Raw genomic sequence first — 25,317 nt, forward strand, 5'->3', positions numbered from 1 at the left:
AAGGAGACCATTCCCACAGGATAACAGTGCTAAAATTTGGTTTGTTTTAAGGAAATGTTTGTTAGGTATGTTTGAACAGTGTCCATCAGGGTCTTCCGACACAGTCAGGAGGATTCTGAGTGCACTGTCTCGCTGCATGTTTCATTTCTCAGGTGTCTTACATATCTTTATGCTAGTTTAGACTCTGCTTTGATCTGCTGCAGCTTATTAACATTTAATCATAACCCTGTGACCCTCTGTTACTTCTGAACATGGCTTCAATCAAAGTCAGCAAGGACTCAGCGGGTTTATCAGTATGTCAGAGTACAATTACATGCTAAAACTTGATACTTACATTGCAGCTGTGATTAATAAACCTGGCAAAGTTTCCGCATTTCGTGGCATCGATGATGGTGTCATGATCGACTCTGAACATGTAACTGCTTCCGATGCCTTCATCCTCATATCGCTTTTCACGCATGTCAGCAATGACCTGCAGAAAACCCCACGTGTAGTGTCAGGACACGCTGCAGAAGTGATCTGTGAGCAGAGATCTACACACAGAGATCCACACACTGAGCTGTGCCTGTGCCACTCAGCAGATGCAGGACCCCAAACACACCAGGAGAAGGCAGCCCTAACTGAAAACACTAAAGTTCAGGATGGGCTTCTTCATTGCTTATCTCCTAAGGATTTGAGTGCTTAGTTTGTACAGGTTGTTGAAAATCCCACCCTTGTACCTCCAATTCATACGCCAACCTCCGCCTAGCTGACGCAGCTAACACCTTACAGCAGGGATTCCAACCCCCACTGTCACACTCGAGCACTTCTTTCAGGGCTGGTTTTTGCTCGGATTTCACCCACAGCCCAGCTTACCTGCCTGATGTTCTGACCCACGTATTCAATCACCATCTCATCAGCTGCAATGGGCTCCATAGCAAAAAGGCCCCAGTCATGAATGTGGCTCTTGCAGAATTTTAATTTTTTCTTCCGGAACTGCACAAAGAAAACACACCAAAACCCCAACCCTGAATTAGCCACAGCACAGAAAGGGAAAGGCCGTCCCTGGGTCCAGCATTTTGCAGCACGCTCAAAGCCACACGCAGTGCTGGGGTGCTCCAACCTGATTAGCTCCCTTCTATCTTGAGGCAGGACGGAGGTCACAGGAGGTCCCACAGAATTGCAGCACTTGGGTTTTTACCACTGACCATACGCTGGGGAGACAGACCCTTCGAGGCCATCGGTCTCCATTCTGCGTAACCCTGATGGTTCTGACTAGGGCTCAAGCCCTGTAATCGTCATATACTTAATTTATAGCCATGGGCCAGCCAGCTAGTGTTTGCTTCTCACAAGTGAGCACGCTAAGTGTCACGTTTTCCCTGTGACTGCTCCATTCCTGTTCTTTATTTGTATTACATGTCATAGTAAGTTGTTGTATCCAGTTGTATTACATGGAATAACACACGTACTACAGGAGAGCCAGGTGCCATTCAGCCCTCCAGCACACACAGCCGTGCCCAAGGCTGAGACGGCCATCACCAAGGGGAGACCAAACGGGCAGGAGGTCCCCACCCCAGCCTTAGCCTGCTCCCAACCAGTCCCCAGGCAAAGAAGCAAGCCACGGGGCAACCTACCTTGAGCTGGTTGAACTTGAGCAAGTCACTGTCACAGCTCCCAGTGAAGGAGGAAAGGAGCCTGCGCTGCTCTGACCGCCTCTCGGAGCCAGCCCGCGTGGAAGCATGAGGTTGAGCAGGGATGCTCATACCCTGAGAACAAACGGGTGATCAAAGCTGACCTGATGGACCCAACAGCCTGCAGCCTCCCTGCGAGCAATCCCTTGTGCTACAACACATCAGGACAGAATGCTTGGCCTCCTAAACCATCCCACATCAAACACTAACACCTCCCTAGCAGCTCCCGGATGGCCAGCTCGACACAGGCATAGCAACAGCTTCACCTCCCTCCTTGCCAAAAGGCAGGAAGCGTCCACTGTGCATGACACCATATAAAATGACATCCCATTCACACCCCAGCAGTCAGCGGAGGACAATTCCTCACCTGCGTGTCAGCTGGAGGCTCCTCTGCAAAAGCTCGGCTATTGTTGAGGTATTTAAGTTTGTCCTTCTTATCAATTTTGTAATAGCCTTCACTTCGTGCACAGCCCGTCACATGCTCCCGCATCCCATCATCCCGCTTCTTTTTCTTTGGAGTAGAAAAACTAGTAGGTGGAAAGAAGTTAAGGAGAAACACAGCCAGCAGTGGCTATCAGACAAAACCTGCTACAGCTACATGGAGCTAATGCTAGGAGTTTGGAAAATTAGGAAGGTTTGGGGGGGGTTGCAAAAAATTACAATACTACCGAAAAATAAAAAAACACCACTGAAGCTCACATGCCTACAGGAAAACCAAGCACAGTCTTTTCTTCTTCGCTCCACGCTTTTGGAAACTGAAGTAAAGAGATCATGAAAATTTAAACTTAAAAAGGTTAAGCTGTCAAGAGAAAACTGTTTGAGAAAGGATTTTCCCACAGTACCCACTACGTACACAGACAGCAGCTGCCCAGCCATCTGGATGTACCATTTTCTCTGTTTTGAGTGACACACTTTTGTTCTGCCTCCAGAACCCCCCTGCAGCCACCCGAAGCCCTGAAGACACCGCACTGATCTCACGGCAGCAATCATCCCCACCGACCAGGGCCAGGAGCAACACAGATGAACGAGAGACGCTCCTTAGCCCAAAGGGCTTGGAGAGAGACGCTGCTCTCCACCGGCTTTGGTAAATGAGTTCCTTCAGACCCTGATGGGAAGGGTAAGACCTTGCACAGATGTTTCAAACCCCACCGTCCCCATCAGTCAAGAAAACCTGCAGCTGGCCTGGCAAGGACTCACAGTGTTGAGCAGGCAGAAGGCACCTGCTCATCGCTGGAAGGACAGTGGAGCTGTACTATTGGCAGCTCAAACCCAAAACCACAAGTCACAAAGCCTGCAACAATTGAGATCTACCCAAAAATGCTCCCTGTGAGTCGTAACCTATCCTCAACACCAGAAAATTGAAGCAGAGGGAGCATCAAAAGCAAGAAGTGATGGCCTTGAAACCAGAGCGCTGAGGTGTGAGCTTGCTGCAAAGCAGGTGAACCCTGCAGGGACTTTCACACCTACCGTGCGGTGTAGCATGGGATGAACCAGCAGCTGGCTGAAGATCATTTTTAAATGGCTTAAAAAAGTGACTGTAAATTTGCTGTTAGAATAATCCTTATCAACAGGGAAAGAGATTTTAAATATTTCCAATCCGTAAGTTGTCAGCTGCGAACACATTTAAGCGCACAGCCCCAGGGAAGCCCTGCCCTCCGCCATCCCGTTCTGCCCCTTGCTGGCTGCGGTGCCCCACCACTGCGGGGCCAACTACTCCCACCTTGAAGCTGGTTTGGTTATGGAACTGTTTCTCTGAATGGGGCAGACACCAACTGAGAATTACTGGGGATGATGCATTTCATCACCCTTTTAGAACACTTCCTTTTAAACAATTAAACAAATCTATTTCAAGACTATTGTGCTGCTATGAAAAAGCAAAAAATTATAATCTTACACATCGTTCTTCGAGATGCAGCAAAAGAAAGGATAAAAATGCACAGCTCAGCACTGAGCACCACTTGCTTTTTGTTATTATCATACCACTGAGCGTTTTAAGTGGTTTGGCCTTTTTTGCTTTTGCTTTTGTGTTTTGCAGGAAGTAAGGGATGAGGTATTTTAACTCCACACAATCTCTAGCAACACATGAGGTGGTGCATTTGTCGTCCTTAACATATAAACCCATACATACACCCTTTCTAAAAACATTACTAGAGTATTCTTAGGTTACAAGAACAGCTTTTTAGGCTCTGTTCAGATCACTACTGACAGCCAAACACACATAGAGCCTTGTTCCAAGACAGCTTGTGTGTCCCAAAAGTGCTCCCACAGATCCAAAGCTACAGCCTATGCTGCTGAGCACCAGACCACGGGCAGGGACAGAGGGGATGGGGCCAGACCCTACCCCAGCAGACCCAGCCAGTGCTACCCGTGCTCCTGGCTGCAGCACTAGCAGATGCTCCCCCACCCAGCCCAGGGCCATGTCTGTCCCTGTTGTGCCGCTTAGAAACCATTGCTTTTATTAGTATTTCAAACTCAAAGCAAGTTAAAAGCTGCTAGCACCACTAACTCATCATTTTGGGCACAGATGGTGAGATTATTTTTACAACAAGTTTTAGCCCCAAGTTCTGTATGTGCAGACTAGAAATTCCATGGGCAAGCTGCAAAAAAAAAAAAAGTCTGGTTTAAATGCGGACAGAAGCTTCTCAAACTAGCAAGGAAACCTCCCCAGAAGAGGTCCACACAGATTTTCCCTGCAGTCCTAGATTGAAAATGCAGCAGGAACAGCCACTTCTGCAATATTTTTGTATTGCAGCTTCAGGGAATAAAAGTGTCTAAAATTCCCTGCTGATATAAGCAATTGCTATTCTAGTAAGCAAATGCTTCTTCCACCAACAAACCGAAGTCTTCTGCATTGCAAGTCCTACACAATGACCACCTCGTGCATCTTACATGTGTCGCATAATGCAGAGCGCCAGTCAGAAAGGATATAAGGATGGAATACCCACAGGGTGTCATTGAGCCAGTCCATACCATTGTCCTGCTGTAACAAGCGGTCGTATGTGATACACATGAATTTGATATCTTCCTCATCAATGCCTCCGTTCCAAATATCATACAAAATGGTCATCTCCTCAAACTCGGAGCGTGGCCTGAACTGAGGCCGGGGTGGGGAATACTCAGGGGAAGGAATCGCTGGGAGGTCCTCAGGCGTCTTCTTCTGCCTTCGCCACTGTCTCTTAGGTTTCCCGTGAGCTTCCTCTTCCTTGAAGTCTTCATTCCACTGATTCTCCAGTTCCTTAAATGGCAGTTTCTCTGCAACTGTCTCAGCTGCTATTTTCTCATGGAAAGCATCATTCCTGAAGTCCAGGGTGACGGCTTCAGGGTCTTTCAGTCCATAGAAAGCATCAGGATGTCCACTCAACAGCTCTTTGCCCACAGCACTTTCCACCAAGGTCACTGGCACAGGAGGTGGTTCTATGGTTTTGCCCGGGTACACATCCAGCGAGAGGACAGAAGGTGGTGACCGTTTTGGCCGACCTGGCCTCCTCTTGGGAAGGACAGAAGGTGGTGGGGGTGGAAGAATAGAAGCACCAGTGGGTACTTCTGGCGAGAGCAAAACAGATTTTACTTCTGCCTTGCATTCCTCAATGGGCATTCTTCCATCTCCATGGATGCATGGCAGGGCTGCTACAGGTATTGGCTCATCAGGTGGCAAACCCATGTCCGTGTGGAAATCTGCTTGTGGGGGGCTGGCAAAGGGGATAGGGGAAGGAACACTGTTCATGCTGATCGTAAGGGAAGCACCAAGAGGTTCTTTAAAAGGTTTCTCGTCTAGCTCATCCTCTGACTGTTTCTTGCCAGACAGAAGGCAAGGAATGGTAGCACCAGCCTCTGGGAAAGTAGGCGTGAAACTGAAATCTCTCCCAGGAGTCCGAGGAATGCCACTGTTAATGCCAGGAGATTGAGATGGGTAGGAAAAGGGGCTCCCTGGAACTTGAGGGGAACTGAGGGTCAAGCTGCTTCCCGTAAGGGGAGCATCGCTTCCTGGTGTGGCTGGAACAGTGTCCGTGCTCTGTGACTTCGCAAGGGGGTGTGAAGACTTGGCCAAAATGTCCCGCCCAGGAGTCCTAGGAATCTCCTCTTCCATGGACGTTTTGGTCACCATTAATTGTTCAGGGAACTTTTCTGGAGGAACTAAAGATTCTTCCTTACCGGGAGTCGATGGTAAGGGAAGCATGGAGGATGGCACCTTGTGGGCTGGAAGCAAAAGAGTATCAGTCTCTGCATGGATCATCACCTCCCGTCCAGGCGTGCGAGGCAGCCGGTCGTCTTCCTCTGCTGCAGAGGGTAGTTTTGTTTTAACACGAGCTTCTAAGCTGCTGTCATCAGGCTTGCTGAAGAAGCTGCTTTTAGTGGGCAGAGGTTCTCCGAAGACTCCAACTGGAGTTGAAAGACAGAGCGCTTCCTCCTCATCTTGAGATTCAGGCTTTGGACCTTCCTGTATCCCCGGCTCCAGCATGGTAGTGGGTTCAGACTCTTCCTCTGAGAAGGGGAAAAGAGAGGAGCGTCAGGAGCTTTGCTTCCACTGGGTTACTCGCCACTTGCCGGTAAAGGCATGTTTAAGATGCCGCAATTACAGAACAGCTCAATTCCACTGGGAGGCTTTAAAAACTCCAATGCTTTACATTTTGGAGGCACAGAGTGTGGAATAATTAGACGCTACCACAGACATTCCTAATGGACCATAAAAAAACCCGCACTATTAATTTGAGGATTAGCTATGATACAGGCCAGAAAAAAGGCTTTCTGCTTTCAAAACCCCTGACCACCTTTTGTACAGACATAAAAAGAATTAGCAGATTGTGGGGTGAGGACTTTGGAGGAGAGCTGTCAGAGCCCCAAGCTATCAGCTTTTCTAATGTGGGAAGGTAAACTAATTGCAAGACCCTCAGCTCTCCAAGGAGGGAGCAGCGAAGGGAGGAGAGTAACACCCTTGAAAACACATGAAGGGAACAGGAAGCCCTCGTAATGAATGAGGAGACACTCAGATGGTATCAATGAGGTAATTCATAAGCTGCTCTCTCTGCAGCAGGCTCATTTGTCTGGAGTCTATTTACCCCCATAGGGCCAGGGCCACAAGGAATCAACAGTAAATCTCACTAGGCAGCTCAAAATAACATTTTCAAGTGGAAGAGCAAGAGAAGGTGAAAGCTCCTGAAGAGTTGGGAAGGAGGTGTTCCCCATTTGTGCTGAATGAACCAGACAGTCACCGGAGAAAGGTCTGATCCCTGTAACTCCTGTATGACCAGGCTGGGCTGAACAAGAACAATGCTGCGGTTCAGGCTTGTTCCCACAGCTTAGCTGTAAAGCTCATTCCACATGTCAAGGTGCCCAAATGCAGGTCTCCCCAAGCGCATGTCCTTTCCGCACACTAACCTGTTCTAGAAAGGTTCTGTGCAAAACAGGTTCCTTATTTTCCCTGCCCAGTTTAACATTTTGCCTCTTTATGACTTGCAGATTTTATGACAGCCTGTGCAGGGACTGGATATCCAGCTAAGTGGCAAAATACTGCCCAGTCCTCAGACACTCGCCCTGCCCAAGGCTCACAGCGCAGGCCACAATAGATGTGCTCTCCCTGTTGGCTCCTGTTTTAAATTTTTTAATTCCCCCTAAGCTGTGGAATTTGTCAAGCTTTATGCATCTCACTCCTGTTCTAGTAAAAGGTTTCTAATTCCTTTGGGTTAAACACAGGTCTGTATTGAATGAAGCTGATTTCCTTTTTCCAGAAAATCAGGAAGGATCACTCATTTGAAAGAACTAAGCAAAAAAAACCCCACAAATAATATTAGGAACCAGATACAATTTTGATACTTCACTCACCTGCCCCATACAGCTTCCCAGTCACATACTGCTTCAGTATTAAAACCAGAGAAAGCCAGTAGTGACTCATTAAGCACAGATTCCTTTCTGTTTTAGCAGAACAGTTCTGGAACTTCAGCCACCACACCATCCAATCACCCTCAGATGATGACAACTATCTAGTTCCTGTGGGACACTAACTAAACTGGCCCAGGATAAGATTCTGGATACAATAACCACAGTATTTTTAGTAGCAGATGGCTTGTGTAGCGCGCTCCCTACGAGGAATGGAAGTCAGCACAGATCTCTTTCCCTGTACAGATAACCCCTAGGCTAGAGCCAAGACTGTAGGAAGAAAGAGAACATGGGGAAGACAAAACCACACATACTGGATGCTGTGAGAATACTATACTTGGAAACGTGGTAAAAAAATGCCAAACCACATGGAAGAGCATACCTGGCCTACAGATGGGAGACAGCGCAAGTTTTGTCTCCTGGTCTCTTTCCATAACCAAGTGTTTCAGTGTTTCAGCAGCAATAGATGCCTCTGGGACTTCACCACATTCACTTTCTCCTGCCTTGATTTCTTCCATGCCTTCATCTTTCACTGCCAAAGCTGGCTCTGTGAGTCCCAAGCCTGCTGCATCCATGTAGTCATCCACAGGATACAGCTCCAAAATAGTCTCCCTCTCATCATCAGGAAGCTCATGACCAGCGGGTTCATGCTCTGTCTCAGCAACCATGGCTTCTCTGTCTTGATCTTCAGCCACCTCTTCTTCCTCCTCCTCCTCCTCATCTTCATCATCTGAGTCTGAACTCGACTCAAATTCAGAGGAGTCCTCACTTTCATCGGATGATTCAACTTCAGCCTTGGAAGACGAGGGACTTGCTATATCTACAAGAAGAATAAATCCATTAGTTCCACTTTCTGACTTCATTAGACAATCAGGGTCTACTAGAGGAGCAAGTATCCCTTCTAATGGCACAGCAACAGCATCACCAGCAGCATGTGGATTTGAAGGAGTCACCTCCCAATTTATTTATTTTTTAAGAGCTTATAATCCATGTATTCGGATGCTAACAAAAATCACCGTACAACAGGCAGTTCCACAAGCAGAGCTAGTGCTGCCTGGCACCTTGCCCATGTGGGTCTCTTGGTGGATTGTATCTTTACTGGAATTGTATTAAGATTGTCTGCTGCCTTCATACACAGCTTTAAAATGCTGACTGGAATTGTATTAAGATTGTCTGCTGCCTTCATACACAGCTTTAAAATGCTGAAACTACCACCTTCCAGAGCAGGAATGGATTGATAGGACAAAGTTATTAGCAGCTAAATCACCCCTGTTTGAAATCCGGTCCCTTCTCCTCCCAGTCACACATGTTTCATAAACCAAAGGCAAACTTCGCTGGATCTAAGACCTCCATCCCTCTGTCAAGTTGGGCTGAGATCTCTCAGGGGCTGCAAAGGGACCCACAGATGGATGGATCATGGCAGCCTTGCATGTAACATTTAAAAATACCTGTATGCATTATCTTGTATAAAACTGCCCTTCAGTAAAAGAAGGCACACAAATAAAAAAATCAACTCACAAGTGGAAAAGGGAGACCACACCTGACTGAAAGGCTACGCTTGTTGCTTCTGCTGGAACTGCTTACCCTCCTCGGAGTCCTGCTCCTCCTCCTTGTCACTTGTGTCTATGCCTGTCTCCTCCTCCTCATCCTCTTCATCCTCATCATCCTCTTCATCCTCTTCATCCTCATCATCCTCATCATCCTCATCCTCCTCTTCCTCCTTCGCGAGAAAGCATTGCCAAAATTGAACAGTGTCTGACTGAGACCTGGCTGTCACTGCAGTAGCCACCAGCAACTCTCAGGGGCGCTGATCAGAGAACCCCAAGAGGGAATAACCTGACAGCAGTTCTCTTAGGACAGACCCCAAGAGCAGCGCTCATCTTCTAGAGACGGTACCTCTGGCATCTGGAATTCCCAGCCCCTTTTGATGACAGACAGCATTCACAACCTCAACCACAAACCAACACACCTTGCCGGGTGCTGCTTTCACCAGGCCTCCCTCTTCTTCCTGCTCCTCTTCCTTCTCCGAGGAGGATTCTTCCTCTTTCCCTGACATCTCATCTCCCTCTTCTCCCTCGCTGTCAAGCTCCAGCGGCCTCGCTGGTCGCCGCCTCAGCCCCACTGCTTCTGCATCCTTCTTCGACAGGTCAGATGTTGTATCAGAAGCATCCCTGTCCCTCTCCGACTCTGGTCAGCAAAATCAAGCAGGAAATTGCTATCAAATACCTTGCAAGGGAGGGAAAGCATTGACTACACAATGGAGACTTGCTCTTTGGGAAGACTAAAGTTAGGAGTAACGTGCCCATGTGGTATGCAGGTCCTCAGGCTTAGAGAGGCTTATTGATTTCACAGTACAAGCAAGGGTGAGACTGGGTGCAGGGTGTTGAAATGCCAAGGATGGCAAAAGGAGGGTGGCCAGAGCTGACAAGTGATAGGCAGAGGAGCTAGGAGACATGGCACAGCCGAGGTCAGAACAGGCAATCCAAATTTAATGCCTTTCTGTTTTATTTAAGTGCTTTACAAAACCCTGCTTGCTTCTACACTTTGGCTTCAAACCCAGTTGTTAGTCTGAATCAACCAATGCACAACAGTACAACTAACTTGAATCCATGTTTTTATGCAAAACCAAGGGTATTTAAAGCTTTGTCTTATTCTCTACACTTCCTTGCTTCCAGGAAAAACTGCTAAATTACTTTCAAATAGATTTTCCTGGCAAGTAACTTTGTTTTGGTTTTAAAAATCAAACGCAGGGCAAACTGTCTCTTAGGTTTCTCCCACAGCGTACCCAGTGAGCCGCACACCCGCCACCAGAACGGTCCATGAACTCATCTGAGCTCCCTCTACTGGGTGACCAGATCTGCATCAGCAGAACTAAAATAAGTTATGGGTCAGTCATAAAATGTGGGTCCTAAATTTCCCACCAGTGGATTTAAGGTAACTGAATCCAGGGGAGACATCTCCCAGCTGATCAGAGTTTTGTGAGAAGAAGGGCTCTGGCTCAGATCCTTGACTCTGTGTCTAACTAAGTGAGCACACTGCTGTGAAGTTTAAAAGAATTCAGCTTGCATGTGGTTTGCATCTGCTCTTGTGTTTCAAACAAACGTGCTTTGCAAACCTTCATCTTCATCATCCACAGAAGTAGAAGGCCGGATTCTCTTCTGATCTCCTGCTGAGGCAGCTTCAGGTGGCTCCTTTCTTTTCACCTGAACAAAAGACATAATTAGCATTTCTAAAAGTTTAGAAAGAGCAGAAATCAACTTCTTAAGCAAATTGCTACTGCTTTACTTTGCCATGGTGACTTACACCCAGAAACCAAGGGCCACTTCCCAGCTCTTGATCCCTTTATTTGCTGACAAACAGAATTTCACTGTGAATGAAATTATACTCCTTCAATCTGCATCAAAACACTCTGGGTACCAGCATGGTGCATGTCATCACCAGGTACTTTGAAGATGACAGAGAAAACTCTTGACAAATCCGTGTGTCTGAGATGTAGCAGAACAGAAAGACAGCCTAAGCCTATGACATCTGAAAGAACCTCAAACCAAGTTTTATTCTAAATAAAGACTGCAGAATCACTCATCCCAAACCTTTACTTGCACCTTCTACATATTCAAAATCCTGATTTCAGGGAAGCCCTCTACTCCTCCTATCCTACACTTTTTTAAAGATACTTTTCAATTTTTATGCAAATGCTTATTAAAATAGGTGACCCTATGCTTGCAAGTCTGATTCTGTAAATTCACGAGGCAGAAAACACTTTTAACCAAACTTCAGGTGAGACTCAGCTGCCAAACTGCAAGCTGCCCTAAGCAAACAAATACCTGTGTAAAGCTCTACAAGCATAACCATGTTTTCAGAATCATGCTGAAATGCTGTATCCTAAACAGGCAAATAGCCCGTTTACCTTGCAGAGCAGGGAGATCCTTTACAGACAACTCACCCAAGCGGCAGATGAAAAGCGAAGGCTGGGAAAGAGGATCCTTGCTCTTACAGCGTACTGGTGGGTTATGAGCGATGCTGTCAGAAGCAACCTCGTAAGTGTGCAGAGAGTGGGGCTAACAGCCTGTAGGGCTCTGAGACACAAACCTAGAGAGCTCTGTCCTAATGCTTCTTTAGGGAGTGTCAGCATAATGAAGACAAATCTTTTTTTTTTTTACCTTAAAGGATGGCAACCGGATGGCCCCTCGCAACCCAATGCCCAAGCCGATTCCCTCATATCCCAGGCCTTCTCCTTTGTTCCAGTTCTCCAAAAGACAAGATGTGATTCGATCCTTTGGCTTTGGTTTTTCCTCCAGTTCTCCTCCAGACTTCACTGGAGTGAGAGATGCCTGCAACAGAGAAAGCACACTTCAGAAGGGAAGTTTCCTGTGAAGCACACAAACCCTGGGAACCATTTAGACAGTCGAGGTTTGTGAAATACCACTGCCTTGCCCAGGCATCAGTTTCTCTGAAGGCAAGGACATCTGAAGATGCACTACATGGCCACACACACTTGAAAGGGAGAAGGTGCAAGAGCTTTTCTTGATAACAAGACCCTTCCACCTCTGAGAAGCCTTCTCCCCTTTGCATTTTAAGAGGTTACTTTCCCTGCACAAGGCACCAAAACTGGTTAAGACAAAACTGCTGGGACTCCCAAAACCGTGGCTGAGCACAGGACACTTAAGTGATCTGGCATTTGGAATCATCAAGCTGGCAGGTAGCCGAGCAGACAGTCCTGCCTTCTCTGCTGTGTGTTTTAAAACATCATCTCAATTCCCTTTGCATGCAGCCTAACATGGGCCAAAGTCCTTCACAGTAAAGGACGAGGGAAACAAACAGGGTTATTAGCCCCTGTGGCTCACGGCAGGTCTCTCAAAGTGCCTGATGTGAGGACCACAGTGACCACCTTCCAAACTGCCAGAACACAACGCAGGTTCTAGAAGCAAAGGCCATGAAAAGGAAAGATGAAAGGGGAAGAAAAGGTGCAAGCATGAACCCAGGACTCAACAGCCCAAGAGAACACATTCCTCCACACAGGAGCTACCAAGTGCCAAGGAGCTACTGTACAAAGGTCCTGAACTCTGAAGGGAAGCCAAGGAGCTGGGATAAGTCACCACCCCCTAACCCCCAAACGCTGCAGGAGCCTAGCCGGTCTGGTCACAGCAACGTGAGAAGTAGAACTACATATAAACCTCTTCCAAATAACTCAAGCATGCTTCAGGCAAGTCAACCCAATGCTGCACTATCTGCCTTCATTTGCTAACCCACATAACTGAAAGCAACTTCAAACCTTCTAGTTGGGAAGACTTTTTTTTTTTTTTTTTTCCTTCTTTTTTTTTTTTGTGTAAGACACAATATAACCAGTCAAAAATCACACATGTCCCTGTGCTCACTTAGCAACCACAGCCCAAGTCGACAAAACCTGTCCAAGGGCTCCAGTTCTGGAAAATGGGACAATCAAAATATTTCAGCAAAACACCTAAGGGTCTACCACACTTAGTAACTAGACACAGCCTTCTCTCTGCTCAACCACAACAAATCCTGTTTCACCAGAGCTGAGGTGTGAAGGAAGAGCAGGAATTCAAACGTCTGCAGCCACGGAGAGGCTGACGAGCTGGGGAGAGCATCGCATCACACACGATGGCATGCTATGCTCTTGAGCAAAGGGCGCTGGAGGTAATGATCACGCACATCAGCCAGTGGCATAACACCACCTAAAAGTCAGTTTCTCTGACAGCCATTAACAGAGCTAATTTGCCGAAGCTGGCTGTAATCACCGAAGAGGAAGCATAAGCTCAGCTCTCCTGCTAGTAAGGGACAAGACTAATGGGAATATCAAGCAGAGAATCCAGGCAGCAGCACTCTGTGGTCAGGGATGGCTGGTTATTCCTGGCACTCTGCTTAATGCATCTTAGTCAGGCTTTCAAACCTAAACCCCATCATTAGATTCGGGACTAGGGAACAGCCTTTCCTCTAGCTCAGGCAGACAAGGTCCACGGTACGTGCTCGTGCTGCCTTCCCTAGTCAGGCGCTCCTCAGCAGCTTTCACCCCATACGTTTTCCATCCTGCCTGACCTAGGGTACCAGCTTTACCCTTGAGCCTTTTACACCTTTTACCTATGGCATGAAACTTCTTGTAGCCAACCAGCTGCCCAAGTCAATTCCTTTGATGAAATGTAGCGGCCAAAAACCAGAAAGAAAAGAGAGAAACCAAGACGCAGGAGGTGACATGTGTTGCCTTCTTGTGCGTCGTTGAAGGGTCAGTGGCTGCCAGCAGCACTGTGCAGATAATATTGCTGTCCTATTAAACTCGAACACTGTCCATCAGTCAGGTGAAAAAAGAAACCACAAGGCTTTGGCCTGTTATGTTTGGGGAAGGTCAAGGAGATAGCAGAGCCCCAAAGCCTCCAACTGAAGAGGGGCAAACCTACTGCAGGAACTGGCATATGGCAGAGCTCACGAGCTTCCAAGATGTGCTTCCATCTCTCCTGTGAAATAACAGGAGGGCTGCTGCAGCTAGATGGTCCAAGGATAGGAGATATTAAAAGGCATTATCCCTCCCTACAAATCTGCCTCATTTATTTCTAAAGAAAAAAAATATGTAAATGAGCACATATGTTGTCTTATTTATACTTCCAAACCTCTGAAAATAATATAATTTCTTTCACTACTGTCAATCAGTAAGGAAAAATACGAGGAGCTCCAATTAAAACCACTAGGAGGGAAGAAATGGGGATGCAGGGCCTGTTTTGGAGGGTCATTTCAGCTCAAACAGTGCCTGGAGGTCTCAGTCCATTCTAGAAAAATCAGTGTGATGGCAAAGCACGTGTGGAATTGATCTCCAGCAGCCACCAAGGAGCCCAGTCAGCTCATCCTCACATATGCATAAAGACACCAGCAACAGGAAGGTACAGTTTAAACTGAATACTCATATTTTGTTTTCCTTTAGTAAAAGCAGGCAGGCAGCTTATGACTGAGAAGGAATTGTGTCCCACACCAATGTCCAAGGGTGCCCAGCCCTAGCAGAAAGGATGCTCTGAAACCTTTGAGATCTTTCTGCAAGCAGCAGTAACACATGGCCTAGGAAGAGGCTTCTCCAGGCAATGCCCTGAAGCAGCAATGATTCTGGCATTTCTGTTCCTTGACAGAAAGCACAAGTGTTTTTCCATGCAGCAATTTTTTTTATTTTCAATTAGACTGCTAACACCTAACATAACCTGTGGCAAGGACTGTGGCAAGCTGCTGTGGTACAGTCGGCTTCCCTTCCCAAAGTGGGTTACAAATTCCAGGTGAGGGAGGAACATGCTAAATCCAGCCATAGCTTGGGATATAAAAGAGCCCAAGCAGCCACCAAAGATCTGCCTTGATTTGCTTCTGCTTCTTCACTGAGGATGTCTGATTTAAAACAATTTCTTGGGTACTTTAGCTGCTGCTTTTGCAACTCTTTGCTGGATCCGTTTCCCTCACTGCCCTGGAAATTCAAGGGTCTCCTCCAAAAGTGTCAGCATGTGCTCGCTGGTAGGAGGCAGAAGCTCTGAGCATCAGTCAGGAGGAGAGGGACTGGATTTCTTGCTGCACACCATGCCAGCCAGCTCTAAGCCAGAGCAAATTACACCATCATAAACCAGCTGTTAAGCAGCAGCATTACCAACCTCCCTGGAAAGCCAAGGAGCTCTCCCAGGCACTAGAGTTAACACGCAATTGGCCTACAAAAGCAGGTGGTAAAGATATTGCTCTGAAAACTGGCAGCTGAAACAGAAAATGCATCTGCAGGTTGTGGTTTGGTTTGTTGGTTTGGTTTTGGGTTTGTTTTTTTTACAATAACTCACTGTAATAGTAATTTTGAGGCTTGCATGAACCTTCCTGTAGTGTTAAGTGTTTTTTTGGTAGTGACAAATTCACCACGCATTAGATCACAGAGCTGTTCGCTGGCTGAGGTACCCTTTAAATTGGCTGAGAAAGGATCAGACAATTCATGCAAAGCTGTTTTCTTAACTAATCCCTGGAACTCCTTGTGTATTTGGCCAATGTTCAGCTTTTGAGTTAATTGCCACTGCGTACATGCACTGGGGAGGTGGGAGGAGTGCAGAGAACTGGAAATACCCACAGATCTCATCACACAAATTGGGGCACACAAAATAGAGGCTTAGTCATTTCAAACACTCCTGCTGCACCTGACTTTAGGGTTTTGGAGCTAAAATTTAGCTTCCACTGAAGACACAAGAAGCCCTTGCACATTTGTCTCCTGATCTTGGGGTTGTTCCCCTCCTGCAAACCCCTTCCTGGAAGCAGCCAGCAGTGCCTTAGACCACCAAGAAAAAAAAAAAAAGCTAAACTTTTCAAATTTTATGGAGGAGGAAAAGGGAAAGGAGATGAGGGGAAGGGAATAACCCCAGACTTTTGAGGTATAAAAGCAGGCCCCTGCCCCCCTTGAAGGCCTTCCTGAAAGGAGCACAGTGGAGAGGACTCTCCCATGTGTACGTGCCCTGTCTGTAGAAGCAGCTAGCCTCATCCTGTGACTACTGCTTGGTGGACTTCAGCTTTTAGCAGGACTGTGCCAGCCCTGCCAGCAGGGTAAGTCTGCAGACATGCACCATGGGGCTGCAGCAACACTCAGGAGGTCACCCAGCCCCATGTCCTGGGGCAGCAGCAGCTGCAGCAATGCTCCTCCTCAGACACCTGTGTAAGGACACTACAGCCCTCTGGAAAACAGCTTGTTTGCAGACACCTCCTAGATCATGCCCCAGCATGGCCAGGGCATCCCATCGAATGAACTGAGCAGCCAGGCAGGCTGGCTAGGGCAACGCACCACCAAAGATGAACCATGCTCTCCGAGACCCTTACAAGGCACGAGCTGTGCTTGGTCACCTGCAGAGACAGGGCTGCCCTGATGTGGCCCCACAGCTGAAGGGGTTGAGGAGATCCACCGCAAAGCAGAGGAACTACACTGAAAACCAAACACTTCTTCCTCAGGCTCACATTCAAATCAGTGGGACGGTGTGAGACAGAGCAGCACTTCCCCCTCCTGGGTGAGCAGTTATGGCTCCACACAGACAACTCTGCATGGGGCACCTCCATCAATGACTAGGAAGGACTAAAATTCCCAGCCTGTGCTTGTTCTGATGACAAAGCAGCATGAAATGCTTGCATATATGGAGTGTCACCATGGAAATAAGTCAAGTTTAATACCCAGGTACATACTAATCTGACTCAAGGCAGGTGCCTGTAGTGATTGAGCACCTTCCAGATATTTGCAGGCTGAGGTCTGCTGTTCCCAGCACATAGTCCAGCCACCTGCCTCAGCACGAAGACCAGCATGCAGCCAGGTGAGGGACACAGACATGCATGCCTCCCATTTAATTTCAGCAGCCTCAAGCTTTCTCACAGAAAAACTATCCCACAGCTTTATTTTTTGCTTCTGTTTTAGTAACCATAACATTTAAGGTAAAGCAGGGTTTTTTTTAAAGTCAGTTCTAGACCCCTGCTTACCACCTATGCCCTGGCCACAAGCACTAACCACGGGTCTCCCTGGGAGCCAGCAGAGGGTACAGGAAAGCCTACCTTTGCCAGACGTTCCTTCTTGTCCCACCAGTCATCAAATGCCCGGAACGCTACCACTTCAACCATCTTCCGATTCAGGTCCCTTTTCATGATAGCCTTTAGTTCCTTCACTATGACCAGGAGGACTCCATCCACAGTGGCTTTGTGGGGATCTTCCTTCTTCGGCTCGTAACCCGGTGGTGGAACCGATGGGTCAAACTTGGGCAGTGGTGGCCACTGCTGTCCACGACCAAGAGCTGCACCCATCGAGAAAGGGCGGTAGGGCGGAAGATTCACAAACTGCATCCGACCCGTCATGAAAGGTGGATACTGGTACGTGTTTTGTGCCTGCATCATGCGGCTCAGCATCTGAGTTTGCATCTGGAAGGACATTGGCATGCCACCCCACTGGTTGCCCAAGACACTTATCATATCCACTTGCATGACAGGGAACATGCCAGGATGGAACGGAGGAAGCGGAGGCAAGATGTGAGGCGGAGGGACCCCAGGAGGGGCAGGGAGCGGAGGTGGGGGGACAGTGACGGCAGGGTGAGTGGGTGGAGGTGGTGGAGGTAGTGGTGGAGGCATAGGGAAGCCTGGCTGTGGAGGCGGCGGAGGAGGAAGAGGAGGGAATCCTGGTGGTGGCATGGGGGGAATCGATGGGGCCATCACAGCTGTGTTGCTGACAGAGGAGTTCACCACAATGGTTTTGGCACATTCTGCGCTTGTGATGGGCGCAGGGTTGGTCTCGTCGTCGGAGATTTCCATGTCCTCCCCCGAAGAATGCTGACCCTGAGACAAAAGAGAGAGAAGAGGTGAGGAGCACAATTCGTTCTACATTAAATACCACAGCACCGGCTGCTTCAAACAAAAGCTAAGTTTAACACACATTTTAATTGGGAATGGAGAAAAGTGAGCGATGCTCTGAAAAGACAGGGCCCACTGAGCAGCTGGTGCCTATTGAAGCTTTTCTCTTCCACGTCAGACCTCAGGAAGCAGAGAGGTAAAAGCCTTCTAAAAGAGCATCAGCACCAACTGAACAAAAACCTCAGCTTCTATGGAATAGGAGGAATTGCTCCCATGCTCAGCACAATACACACAATCCAAGTATCTTTCACTGCAAGATACATTATCTCTTACTTGCATGTAATACTGACAGGTGCATTACACCATGAATTTTTATCCCTTAGTTTTCACCACACACAAAGAATTACCCTGGTTTTTAATTATAATCCCTGGCTCATTTGCTGTCAACTCTTAACCTCTAATTGTGGGAAGACAATACTTCCACATGGTTGCTGCTGCTAAAAGTTGTCTTGACTAGACCACAGCAATTCACATGCAAAAAAAGAACCCCAAATCTACTTAAACTACCTTTAAACATCAGCATCATAAATGCTGGGATTCAAAGACACAGCATATGTCAGGTTCTTGGGCAAAATGAATACTTCACCAGCCACAAGAAATACGTTATATAAAATGCTAAAACAATGTCCCACCTCCACTGTCAAAGGGATGGAAACTGGATTAAAACTGAGGGTGTCTGCTTGCTCTCAAGTCTCAAAGTTGCCTGATTAGGTCTCATAAAACAGGAAAGGCTCATGAGCTAGCCCCATCCCCAACAGCAAATGGTCACACCTGCACGCTATGTCCTACAGGTACTTCAGTCCTGAAGGTGTCTCCAGCACAAAGAAACCACACGTGTGACTGTCACACCTCCCACATATTGTTAAAACAAATCCTGATAAAAAATAAAGCAACCAAATACTGCTGGAAGACATACCCAGCACACTGACAGTTTATCTTCCTTCCTCACAACAGCTTCACACAAAAAAGCCAAACAGTTCGCATGTTGCCACCAGCTGATCTAAAGAGCATCCCCATGTTCACCAGTGCAGACCAGAGCACAGCAGCAATGCTCCACCTCCGCCAGAGCTCACCTGCCTGTCCTGGATGCTGCAGGCTCTAGCCCAGCTGAGGCAGTAAGAGATCATGATCAAGTGACCTTTAAGTGCCTCTCTGTATCTCAATCCTGGAAAGAGTTTTGGAACTTGCTGGCTGCTTTCAGCCAAATCTGACTGAAGACCCCGAAGATGTTAATTTCTTCCATGTTTTGTGCCAGCAAGTGCCTCTCTATCTGCCCTCCTACTTGTCTCCCCAATCTGAAAGAAAAGAGCAATAGAGCTCAGCTCTCACCAGACACTGGAGAACCTGCACCGGGGAGAGCTGCTGGGAAGCAGGCTTTGTTGACAGCTCTCATCCTGAAGCTGGTGTAATTTGATTTTTAACCTGTGAATTTCGCACGGGGGTAAGGGAACAAAAGAGCTGAGTTGATGACTCTGCTATGAACTGTAGCTGTATGAAACTGAGCAACCACAACTATCCAAATCAAACCAAATGCTTCGTGTTGTATCAAAGGTCATCTCTGCTACAGCAGCTACCACCAGAGAGCAGGCTGAGCACAACGCTTGCAACAGCAACTTTGCAAATCCTCCTGTCCTAGCACCTCCCCTCGCCCTGGCTTCCCTGCATTCTTCTGCTGCAGCATGAACACACCAGCTCAAGCACCTTGTGGGTCGCCCCAGAAACCCACTCACAGTTTTAGTGGTCTGAAAATGCCCAACCCCTCAGCTCAACAAGGAGACCACGGTCTACCCCCACAAAAAAGGGCTGAAAGCATGAGCATGGCAAACACTGCAGCGAATGCTATCGACCCCCTGCTAACGGTAGCAGAGGGGACTCCCTGATAGTTGCTCTAGCGCATCTGTACACGCAGGGAGGTACTCCGAGGGCTGCTTTGTAAATCCTAAAATGAATAGCTAAAAAGAAATAGGAATAATAACCTATTGCACTCGAGTCTTTCCAAAGCCAAATCGTAGCACCTCCTGCTTGAGCTGTCCACATCTGGCTAACACTTCTAAGTAGGTCTCACACCCTGCATCCTCTCCCCAGCTGTTCTATTGCAGTCACGTCCCACACCGAGGATGCTGGGGAATGAGAGGACATTCTGCAGTTTCAACTACCGCAGCTCCAGTGAAAGGAGCAAAGATGATGACTGTGGCAGGTGTAAACAAGTTTCCTGCAAAACAGACCCCATTTTTCAGTCAGTGAACACAAAAGGCACTGTTAAAAGCAATGGCTCCAATTGCAAAAGCTGGATAATGCTAAAGGTCAGTGTTGGATAGGAAGCCAGGAGTGTTCAGGCTACCAAAGATAGACAAAATCAGCTTCCTAGTCACATAGTACCCTCATCTAATGGGGTACGGAAGAAAGTCGACCACGAAGTCTCAGTGGAGCACCAGCACCAGGCAGTGCCACAGGGAGCTCCAAGCCACAAATCCTCCCTGACCACTAGTCCTTCCTGCAGGATCCTGCTCCCTCCTAGGGCCATCTAACACCAGTCTCTGATGAGCACAGTCCCAGTCACAAAGTGCCTGCCCAAGCCAACGTGCCATCTCTTCCTGGAGCACCACACCAGCCCAGAACAGCCCATCTCAGCCAGTCCTGCCATAGGTGACCTGCACGCTCCTGCCCATCACCCAGAGCCCAGTCCCATCTAGCCCTTTACTCAGTCTCAGTACCAAAGAATCCTGCCTGATAAATGAGACTGATTTTCCCTCTTGAAGGAAATATCAGCTAGAAAAAGCTGATCCTGAAACTGCAGAGGTGGCAGGACTAGTCAGACTCCATGTTGTAAGGCACAGCAGCTTTCTTCATCCATACATGCATTTATTTTTACTTAAGCTGAAATAAGAACTGCTAAAGCAATAACTAGCATTTTTTGAAGACCGAAAGATTTTTTGTCTTTTCTTTTTTTTTTAATTCTTCTGGTGCTCAGATGGGTCTGCAGGAAGCAGTAACAGATTTCCTGCTTCCTACAATGTTGCGCTGACAACTCACCTGCACTTGCACAGTGAACACAGTCTGTGCTCCAGTTTTATCCCAAGCAAGATGGAAAGGGAAAGAGAAAGACATTAAAAGGCAGGGAGAAACAGATCAAAAAGGTGGGGGAGGCAGGAGGAGAACACACGAGGTTAGGAAAGAGGTCAAACCAAAAGAGGATAATCTACAAGGAGTCTTTGAACAAAGTTAAGAGGAATTAATATTTAAAGTGGATGAGCAGTTACAGGAAAGTCATATCTAAAGGGGGAAAACATGGGCGCCAATTGAGTGAAAAAGATCAAGGTACAGAACAGAAAACCAAGGGGAGACATACAAAGATCTTCTGTTACATGGATTTTTTTTTCACTCACCTGTCTGAACCTGGATGTACTGTGGTTGCTACCAAATACCTCTCAGGGTAGAGATGAAAAATAGCTATACATTGTCCTCTCGAAGAAACCAGCTTCTAGCTGGCCTCCCCCTTTGCTCTCACAAGGGGAAAAAGGTGAGCCAATATATAGTATATGCAATGCTATGAGGATGTCATGGCCATCATTGTCAAAAAAGCTGTGTCGATCAGTCCTGGAGTTCACCTGTCCATTTCTGAGGGCATCTGGCACAACACTTCCAGAAAACCTCCCTTCAACCCACAGAGAAAAGCCATTTCCAACTAAATTAATTTCTGTTGCCACCTTTACTTTGCATTAATTAAGAGTTAGCAAAACAGGTATTTAATTATATGCATGACACATTTTTCCAAAGGTGTTTTAATGACACAAATTTGTTGTGAGAGATTCACATCAGTGCAACTGGTTATAAATGGCCTCGTTCATCGTTCACCCAAAATGCTAACTGCCACCTTTAATACCGGTACAGCGCGTTTTAGCACAGGCAGAGCCTCTCCAGTTAAGTGAGGAGAACACCCTGAGATCTCACTCCTGGATCAGCCTAAGTGACAGGGTAGAGAGCCACTGAATGCAGGGTGCTGGTCTTCTCTCAGAGCAATACCCAGCATTTAGCAAGCAAACATTCATACCTGCAGAAAAAAGAATCTACATCCTAATATTTGCATGCAGAACTGGCAGTTTCCCGATGTCAAGAGGCTGTTCTCTCCCCAATCCAGAGGAGCACTGACAGCATGGCAGTGGTTGGGAACTTCATCATACATGCCATTCACTACCTTTCCTACCAGCAGAGGAACTTCACATGCTCTCATTTCCTTTTAAAAAGGCCATCTGATAAAGAATTTACTCAGAATTTCAACATGCATTTTGAATACCATCAGCTTACAGCTAATTTCACTTAAACCTTCTGCTGGGTACCCTTAAATCTTCTGCTGGGTACCAAGTTGCTTATATTTGAGGTAGGGAACTTCTATCACTGAATGTAGCAACTACTCTGACATAGCCTGGCTGAGCTCTGGTGCATCAAAATAATGAAATGCAGGATCAATGGCATGCTGCACAGTGCAAGGTCATTAGTTTTAACAAAGTGAAGCATCCCATGCTTGCAAGAAGTAGCAAACCTTTAAGCCTGCTGTAACTTGCACTCGCAGAAACCAGAAAGAACAACAAAATTTACTCTTTAAGCCCTGAAACTTCAAAAACTCTGTATTTAAATACTGCACATCTTTGCCATATAAAATGTTAAGAAGCAGCTTTTCAATAAAGCTAGAATTAAAATCAGAAGTGGCTCTTGGATAAAAAGTTTTCATCACCTGGTCAAACAGTCATCACTTGGTTTTGGATTAAGTCCATCCAAGGGTCTAAAAAATTCGCACGTGAGCAAGTCTCACATTTATCCTTACAAAAAAGTAGGGAAAGAAAACCCTTCGGACGTGAGGGGGAGAGGACAACTGACCAAACAGGTTGCACACCAAGGCGCTGACAGAGCCGAGAACAGACTCCAGGTCCCTCTAACTTCCTATTCCCCAGCTGTGGCTGCTTCCCCACACTGAGCTCAGGCCGCACTCCTCGCTGCCCACGCTCTGCGTTTGACAAAAGAAACAGCCCTAGTGCGATACACTGTGATCCCAGGGTGAAAATAGCCCAAATTCTCTAACGCACAACTCCCTTCCCAGACTCCTTCAGCAGAGCATATTAAAGAGAACGAGACATTTCAAACCTGCCACATTTTTTACGCCATCACCCAGAACAAAAAGGAAGCCTGAAGATGCACACCAGCCACCTGCAACTCTTCCTCAAAGCCACAATTTCAGTGAAAAGCTCCTTTAAAAAAAAACAAACCAACACATTCAACTCAGGCCCACAGAATCCCACCATTCACTTTGCTAACAGAGTGAAATACCTCTGGCTGTTCAAAACCTACATATTGGAGCAAAGTGAGGGCTTCAGAGGTATTCCCAAGTTCATTTTCAATCTGCTTTTAGCTAAAGAAAAGCCTGCAGGTTCCCCACGTTCTGGGCAAAGCACGTGAAGAGGAGCCAGGCCTCTGAACTGCCCTCTTTGCTTACTGGGAGTACAACACTCGGGCACGATGACATGGCAGAGGGACCATGCTAAGCATTCACACCTCACGGTGTCAGGCATGAACAAGGCAGACTCAGCACTGTAGTTACAATACATGCAAATATTTTTACTTTGCTAACTATAATTATAGTTATCTCCCTCTGAAAGAACACACACAAGGGTGGTACTTTGCTGGTGTTGTAGAAGGGGAATACGGGAGGGCAGAGCTACTCAAGCTGGTTTGCCAGCAGTTTAGCTACAGCAGCAAAAAAAAAAAACCCACAGAGCTGCCTGCATCTTCCCAGGTGAGCTTTCAAGCCTGTCCAGATAACTGTGCTGTCACCAGCGCCCGTGGTGGCCCATGTCAGCCAGCACACCACCACTGCAGCTGGATCTACGCTGAAGTTTGTTTACTGCCTCCTCCTTTGGGCATCTAAGAGAGTACCCATCCTCCTGCTACTGTCAGAGCAAGCAATTGCAATCACAGCAGCTTTTAATTGGGACAGCTTTCAGGTGTATTTGTACTATAATAAAATGCCCGGCTCAGTAACAGGCAAATTGAAAGATTAACATATTACAGATCAGTGATTATAAATATCGTCAGCAACATGTATTTCTACCTCAAGAGCTGAAGACTGCAAGATTTTTATATAGCTATATATTTATACAGCACTTTGCAAATCTAACTCGCAGGCAAAGGTTGTAAACAAAGCAGAGCAAAACACAGATCAGGGCAATGGACTCACTGCTGTGTCCCACAAAATGGGGCACCAAAAAAGCTGCAATGGAGCAGGGATTTCTCCCAGAAGGAGAGATGTTACTTGGGTGTTTTGGTTTCTTCATTATCAATTGCTAAAGTATCTTTTGCTACTTGAAAAAGAGAATTCAAGCTCTTAAGATGCCAATATCCTACCTGACACATACACTCTATTGGTTCAGCTTGTGTTTTGGTCTCGTTTTTACCTGCAGTGCTGCTTTGGCACAGACAATTCTCCCCACGCCTACAGGGCTGCACAACGAGTAAAACAAGTGACAATAATATTGAAGTACTCATTGTAAACATACAGCACGGTAAACACCAGCCGAACTTACACCACTTTCTTTTTTTCTTCTAATGTCAAAAGGGAACTTTTAAGTTGATACTTCAGACCACAGAAGGATAGAGGGAGAATTCCCCAGACGTCCCCATCAGTCCCAGAACAGGGGGACAGGGGTGAGGAAATGCCACCATGGTGCCTGTTTGCATCTCCCAATGTGCTGCCTCAGGTGCTGGTCCCTAATTAGACCATCCTGTACATGGGGAGATGCCACAAGCTGGGATTTGGAAGGATGCAAGGAAGGAACTCACCTGGGCTTTCAGCACACGGCAGGAAAGGCTCAAGAGGGGGAGGCACACAGAGCTAACACTTACAAAGGGAAAAGGTCTCCTCTCTCACTTCCAATGTTTCTTGACACTAGAAATATAAGTAAATCAACTTGTGTTTTTAAGGACAGATGGAGAGCTGGAAGGCTGCCCAATGGTCCTTGCCATCATTAGAAAATCTAGTGAATTAAGATGACAAAAAGAGCTGAAATTACTCCTGTATGATGGGCAGAAGTGCCAAAGACAGCATCCCAGACTTACGTAAAACTGCACTGCCAGTTTCCTGCAGGCCCTCTGATGCACTGAGCATCAGAGATGGGTCTCGACACTTCAGTGCACCATTTCAGACTCCAGAGGGGATTATCCTCTGCCTTTTCCCTGCAGGACAGTGGAATAACATCAGTGTCTCCAAGGAAAGGAACAGAACAGTAGCTTCAATCAGTATTTCCCAAAGCAAAGCCCCTGAATGTTAGACATAGGCCATGAAATGGTCCATGACAAAACCAAAAAATAAAAGAAAATTAATGCAACAATTGAA

At 47.0% G+C, this 25,317-nt stretch overlaps 1 protein-coding gene across 3 annotated transcripts in view; it reads right to left on the reverse strand.

Moving 5' to 3' along the window:
* The window catches only part of SETD1B (SET domain containing 1B, histone lysine methyltransferase), a 53,371-nt gene that overhangs the window by 3,975 nt on the left and 24,079 nt on the right, over positions 1-25,317 (reverse strand). For 2 of the 3 annotated variants that reach the window (XM_005237622.4, XM_055795875.1), the window contains 11 exons: positions 17,088-17,858; positions 11,705-11,875; positions 10,660-10,747; positions 9,514-9,731; positions 9,129-9,264; positions 7,927-8,364; positions 4,599-6,152; positions 2,038-2,204; positions 1,614-1,745; positions 856-975; positions 335-472 (listed from right to left, as the gene is read on the reverse strand). In XM_005237622.4, coding sequence (XP_005237679.2) covers positions 335-472; positions 856-975; positions 1,614-1,745; positions 2,038-2,204; positions 4,599-6,152; positions 7,927-8,364; positions 9,129-9,264; positions 9,514-9,731; positions 10,660-10,747; positions 11,705-11,875; positions 17,088-17,858 — 3,933 coding nt within the window. The remainder of the gene's footprint in view (positions 1-334; positions 473-855; positions 976-1,613; positions 1,746-2,037; positions 2,205-4,598; positions 6,153-7,926; positions 8,365-9,128; positions 9,265-9,513; positions 9,732-10,659; positions 10,748-11,704; positions 11,876-17,087; positions 17,859-25,317) is intronic. The other variant, XM_055795874.1, reaches the window with a different exon arrangement.

Source organism: Falco peregrinus, chromosome 2, assembly GCF_023634155.1.
Source record: "Falco peregrinus isolate bFalPer1 chromosome 2, bFalPer1.pri, whole genome shotgun sequence".
Taxonomy (NCBI): domain Eukaryota; kingdom Metazoa; phylum Chordata; class Aves; order Falconiformes; family Falconidae; genus Falco; species Falco peregrinus.